This window comes from Alexandromys fortis, unplaced genomic scaffold, assembly GCF_014885135.2.
Source record: "Alexandromys fortis isolate MF-2015 unplaced genomic scaffold, M_Fortis_MF-2015_v1.1 scaffold_128, whole genome shotgun sequence".
NCBI classification, from domain to species: domain Eukaryota; kingdom Metazoa; phylum Chordata; class Mammalia; order Rodentia; family Cricetidae; genus Alexandromys; species Alexandromys fortis.
In genome coordinates this window covers 4,983,457-4,989,865 of record NW_026068012.1, presented here as the reverse complement: position 1 = coordinate 4,989,865, position 6,409 = coordinate 4,983,457, and the positions used below count along the sequence as shown (strand labels likewise).

Sequence of the window (6,409 nt, the reverse complement as noted above, 5' to 3'; positions counted from 1 at the left end):
GGGAGAAGAGAGGGGGGAGGGGGAGAAGAGTGGGGGAGGGGGAGGGAAATGGGAGGCTGGGAGGAGGCGGAAACTTTTTTTTCTTATTCTCAATAAAATAAAATAAAATAATATTTATTGTCCAGTAGGTGTTGTGTTTGCAGAGCCACAACTAACAAGGATTCAGCCAGTGGCGACACAAAAGGTCTTCAGCCGCTTTAGATTACCACCTTGGTGCTGGTTAAATACTGAGAAATATGCTTTGCCTGACAAATTAAAAGCAATTAAATCAATTCAATACACAGAGCAAGAAACCCAGAACTTACAGGCAGGGAGCACAAGCCAGAAGCTGTGCAAGAGACTTCAAGCAGCAAGGAACACAGCAATGAGGGCAGGGGGCACACACGCACTGGGAAATTTCCAAGTTCCCGCATGCAGTTAGCACCCCTGTGGCAGGGGTTCTACAAAAAAAATAAATAAAATATAATAAAATAAAATAAAAACCACTTAGGTAAAAGCAAGCCAAGTGGGCAGGGTTGGGAGACTTTCTGTGCTGTGGATCAGGTAGGCCCTCAGGCCATCCCTGGGTAGGTGTGGAGTCTGAATCCACGTGGGGCGTCATATGAAGAAGGATGCTTAAAAGAAATCCCGCACTAGCTCAGAACTGAGAACAATAGAGGGTCATTATTTAGGGGTAGACTCACAGATCAATATCCTCTGCTGGAATGGAGAACAGCAACTGAATCCCGCAGCCATAAAAGAGGCCAGAAGTGCTTTACATCAGTATAAACAGTATAGCAGGCCACGCCCAAGTGGGCGGGTAATTTAAGGCTACTGGCTGTAGGAATACCTACAGCAAGGTGATGTCAGATTGAATAATTTTTCTTGTATTTTAATATTTTGATATTATTATATCAAATATTATTTATTTGATAAATAAAGTTTGCCTGAAGATCAGAGTACAAAGCTAAGCCACTAGAGACCAGGGAGTGGTGGCACACACCTTTAATCCCAGGTTCGGGAGACAGAGGCAGACAGATCTCTGTAAATTCAAAATTACAATGGGCTATGCAAGATTGAACCAGAAACAGATCCAGGTGGGGTGGCTCATACCTATAATCCTATCGTTTGGGCATCACACACCTTTAATCCCAGCACTAGGGAAGTGGAGACAGGAGTGCAATGGCTGGTTGGAGGGAGGAATATGAAGGAAAAGAGACAGGGACTCGTCGGAGTGTGGGGTCTGAGATTTGGTGGGGACACAGCACAATCTAGGCAGTCTGAGGAGTGCCCCTTTGGTCTGAGCATTGGTAGAGGTAAAAGGTCTTTCTAGTGACTTACTGCTCTGTTTCTCTGATCATAAGCATTAATCCTTGTATCTGTCTCTGGATTTTTATTATTCATACTACAGAGGTTGTTCCCCTGTGATGGAGGAAGGGCATTGGTTAAAAAAATAAAGAAACTGCTTGGCTGGCCCTGATAGGTTAAAACATAGGTGGGAGGAGTAAACAGAACAGAATGCTGGGAGGAAGAGGAAGTGAGGTAAGACTCCTCAGACAGACTCCATAGTTCCTCTCAGAGACACACGCGATGAAGCTCTGACCCAGGATGGACGTAGGCTAGAATCTTCCTGGTAAGCGCACCTTGGGGTGCTTACACACATTATTAGAAATGGGCTAAAGTAATATGTGAGAATTAGCCAGTAAGGGCTAGAGCTAGTGGGCCAAGCAGTGTTTAAATGAATACAGTTTGTGTGTTGTTATTTCGGGGCATAAGCTAGCCAGGCAGCTGGGGTGCTGTGGACACAGCCCCGCCGCTCCTTTTACAACACCCCTGGAACCAGAAAAGGACATACCCAGATATCAAATTCTCAGCACAAAGCAGTTTTATTGCCATGGGGAGGAAAGGCGGTGATGGTGGTAGTAGGGAGGCAGCAGTAGCAGCAAACAAGTACAACAAGAGAACAAGAGCAAGAAAATCAAGATAGAGTGTTTCTGTAGGACTGGGTTATTAATGGGAAAGGAGAGGAGTCTGTGCTAGGGGGAGTTGGTAAATCCTGATTGGACATACTAGCCAAATATTTCATTTTGATTGTTGAACCTTGGTGTTTTGTCTCAGGAATGAGTCATTGGCCAAATATGGGAATAGATCTTAGGAGCTAGTTTTAGAAATTTAATGGTTTTATCAAGAGAGAAGAAAAGTCTACAATATCTGTCATGCTTACGCCTAGGTTTGCCATGCTCAGGCTTGCTAGAACCTTTTCAACTTCCTCATCTAAAGCCATTAGTGAGAATGATTATGAGTGATGGTGATGTTGGCACATGATAGGAGTTACCATGATTATTTAACAGTTCAGGATCCTTGGTTATTTGACTGATGCATGATTTATTTCCTAAATATTCTTCTAAGGTACTTACTTCTAAGTCAATTTCTACCATTCACTTTTTATTTAGGTTCTCCTAATTGCAGGAATTTAGCTAAAGATGTAGGTGAAGTTAATTAACTTTGGCTGTGATACTAAGTTAAGTGTAATAGGAGGAAGGAGAATGAACTAAATAAATAGGAAACACAATATAGAATTTTGATAACCAGGTATTAGGGTGATAACCAAGTTTTATGGAATGGTTATATCTTTTTTCAGGGTTGTCCAGATAAAGGACATTTGTACCTGAAGGAAGACTGGTTAAGCATTTATCCACTTACAATCATCTTCAGTTGAGGATTTCCCTTGGGTTATTAAAACTCAGTGTTTCTGGGAAACTATTGTTCATATGCAAAATGGTCTCTCATGGTTTGAGGCCTCAAGACAGAGAGAGGAGTATATACTAGAATTCTAAAGTGGATGACTGTCAGATTGTGTGCAATGAACATGAGTTCACAGAAGACTCAGTAGTTTGATGAAATAAGACCAGTGCTCAAGTGACAAGCTACATCTGAACCAGAGACATCAATTTTAAGAGAAATATACAAATGCTGTCTTTTTAATTTGTGTTCATAGGGATCAGAAGGTCACCATGTGTTTATTTGAACTCCGTGTATAAAGCTGAAAAAGTAAAAAAAGGTGAGTTGAAATAACAATCAAGAGATAATTATTATTTTCTAGAAAATGGAAATCTGAACAAGAATAGACAAAGAGAATTATTGAATTTTGTATAATGAAAACCAGTTAAGTGAAGACTGTCTCCTAATGAAAAACAGTGTATAAACAGTTGATCCTGGGAAAATATATTTCCTGAAATGATCAGTAATTAATTAGAAGATGGGAGGTAGAATGTAGATAAACTGATATATAGAATCCAAGAAATGCAGACATAGAGACACTGCTACTCAAGCGAGGAAACAGACAGATCTGGATAAACAGAGCCAGTAGTCAGCTACTGTAAACAGTTTGATAGAACTCAGAGGACAGAATGAGACTGTAGATACGGATACAGGAAACAAAATTCCCCAAAACAACAATTAGCCTTCTGTGACTGTGTTATACTCATATTCACAGGGAGTTCAAAAATTATAGAGACTATAAAGGATAAACGACACTGAAAAGATAACGTCACAGAAACAGTGTATGAATGTTATAGAATCCATGAAAGAGTGAAAACTATGAATAAAGTAAACAAAACATGGTAACATTTGCATTATGCATCTAAGTGCTCTGAAAAAAAAAAAACTTTTCCTGGGAGCAATCCACACTTTCACATTTTTAACTATAATAAATACTGACTGTGAAACAATCAGCCAAATCCTCTTCAATATGTCTTTCCCAAAGCAAAGCCCAATTGCATATATGACATTAAATTATTTGTACTTATTTCATTTTTACTTACTTAAAATGTTTTAATACTAATTTCAAGATTTTGGTTCATCCAGTTCACTTTCATTATTATTCTTCATCATCACCCCTTAAAACATGTGAATATCCTACTACATAAAATTTAGGAATTAATATTTTAGTGTCAAATTTGCTACAAAATGGAGAATGAGGGATTCTTGTAAGAAAGACCAAGTGCTAATCTTTACTGGATGAAAAGACATTGCATAGAGATGTGTATGATCACATTAACTCAGAAGTCACTTGGGGGAGTTGAGTTATTATTTTAAGGGTTTTGTTTCCCCCCCCCCTATAAAGATAGATAAAGCAGAAGATCAAATCCACTCACAAGATCACACAGCATAAAGACTAAGTGATGAATCAAGCTCGGAGTTCAAAAGACAAAGTGAAAAGGAGGAATGAAAAAGATGAAGGGGGTGTGAGAAGAAGCCAAAAAGAAAGAAATGAAAAATACAGAGTAGGGATAGAAACCAGAAGAAAATAGATAAATTAAGATGCACAAAATACAAGAGGACGTAAAAGATAATAAGCATTGCATAGTCTGTACATTCAGTAAATGTAGCAAATGCTGTCTTCAATAACAAATAAGCAGCATATTTAATATTTAGTAAAGTGGTTTTACTAGAAAGTAAGTATATTTTGCCCAGTTTACCTTGAAGAGCTACAGATATAAAGCATCAGAGATAAAAAGAATGAATGGCCGATATCAAGTATTAAACTACTCACTCAATCTATTATTTCTCCCCTAAGCGTATCAGGCTAACTTCATATTCTTAAGTAAGAAGGAATCAAACAATTTGCTCTGACTTGCATCCTGCTTGTAAGGATCTTCACAAGCTTTTGAACAACCATTTTGGAGTCATCTCCTGAAGAGGTGATTGTCCAGAAAGCATGGCCACAGTTTGTAATGACAGCCATGGCAATTTCATCCTCCGTGGCTTCTCAGACAGGCCATATTTAGAGAAGGTACTTTTTGGGATCATTTTGATCTCTTACTGTTTGACTCTTGCTGGAAATACAATCATAATTCTCATTTCCTTGAAGGATCCAAAACTTCAAATCCCCATGTATTTCTTCCTTTCCAATCTTTCCTTATTAGATATTTGTTTCACCAGCAGTTGTGTTCCTCAGATGTTGGTTAATTTGGGAGGTCCAAATAAGATTATCACCTATCATGGCTGCGCCACTCAGCTCTACATCTTCCTGTGGCTTGGTGCCACTGAATGTGTTCTTCTTGTTGTCATGGCTGTGGACCGCTATGTAGCAGTGTGTCATCCCCTAAGATATACAACTGTCATGCACCCCAAAGTCTGTGTGCAACTGGCTGTCCTTGCTTGGGGTGCTGGCCTGATTCAGTCTCTGATCCAGTCTTCTGCTACCCTCAGATTGCCCTTTTGCTTTCACCGGGTGATAAATGACATTGTATGTGAAGTTCCAGCCCTGATTCAGCTCTCCAGTGCAGATACTACCTACAATGAAGTGCAGATGTCCATAGCCAGTGTTATTCTCCTAGTGTTCCCCTTGGTCACCATCCTTTCCTCCTATGCTGCTATTGTGAAGTCTGTGCTGAAGATGAAATCAACAGCAGGGCAGAAAAAGGCATTTGGCACATGCACGTCTCACCTCCTTGTTGTCTCCCTCTTCTATGGTACTGTCACAGGTGTCTATCTCCAACCTAAGACTCAGTATGCTCATGAACGGGGCAAGTTTCTCACCCTTTTCTACACTGTAATAACTCCGACTCTTAACCCCCTCATCTATACACTAAGGAACAAGGAGGTAAAGGGAGCAGTGGTAAGATTGGGGTGGAGAATTTGGAGTTCTCACAGATAACTAAAGAAGCTAACATATGCTTCTGATTCTTTACTTGAAAGACAGAACAATCATAGATCAAAACCTTAAGGTAGCTTACCTCCAATATTAAGAATAACTTCATTTGATTTGGGGTGTGGTGTTAACTTTATTCATCAGTTATTGGTTAGACAGACCCGCAATTTCTTCAAAGTGCTTATTCAGGCACAACATGACAGATAAATTATTTTAATAGTCATTTTCTTGAAGAATATAATAAAGATTTGTAAGATTTGTGATTTGTGAAAAAGAACAATACTTACAAAATAAAATACCAATACTATGTTTCATACATCTCAACTCTTCCTATTTACTTCAGTTTAAAACCAGAGTATTCTACAAATAAATCAAATACTTTCTTTGAACTACACCACAGGCATCTTTTTATTTACTTTAAAAAACATTAAATATTTATTTTTATGTATGTGAATGAATTTACTTGAGTGTATACCATGTGTGCACAGGTGTCTGTGGATGCCAGAAGAGAATATTGAATTCCCTGAGCCTGGAATTACAGGATCACATGGGTGCTAGAAACTGAACTCAGATCCTTCAAAGAACAGCAAGTACTCTAGACCACTGAGACATCTCTTTAGCTCCTTCTATTTATTTTAAGAAATCTCACTAAGTTGCCCAAACAGGTCTTGAATTTGCTATCTTGCACCAGCCTCTCAGGCGGCTGGAGGTCAAATGCCTATGCTAATAGGAGAAGATATGTGTGTGTACCTCTGTACATTGAATTGATGGTCT

At 39.1% G+C, this 6,409-nt stretch overlaps 1 protein-coding gene across 1 annotated transcript; it reads left to right on the top strand.

Annotated features, from left to right (window-relative positions):
• Positions 1-4,699: 4,699 nt before the first annotated feature.
• On the top strand, positions 4,700-5,641 carry LOC126513665 (olfactory receptor 2H2-like). Its single transcript, XM_050162160.1, has one exon. The coding sequence runs from the start codon at positions 4,700-4,702 to the stop codon at positions 5,639-5,641; it is 942 nt and encodes a 313-aa protein (XP_050018117.1).
• Positions 5,642-6,409: the final 768 nt, after the last annotated feature.

Coding starts and splice junctions, on each gene's coding strand:
- LOC126513665 (XM_050162160.1), top strand. CDS start 4,700: ATGGCCACAGTTTGTAATGACAGCCATGGCAATTTCATCCTCCGTGGC.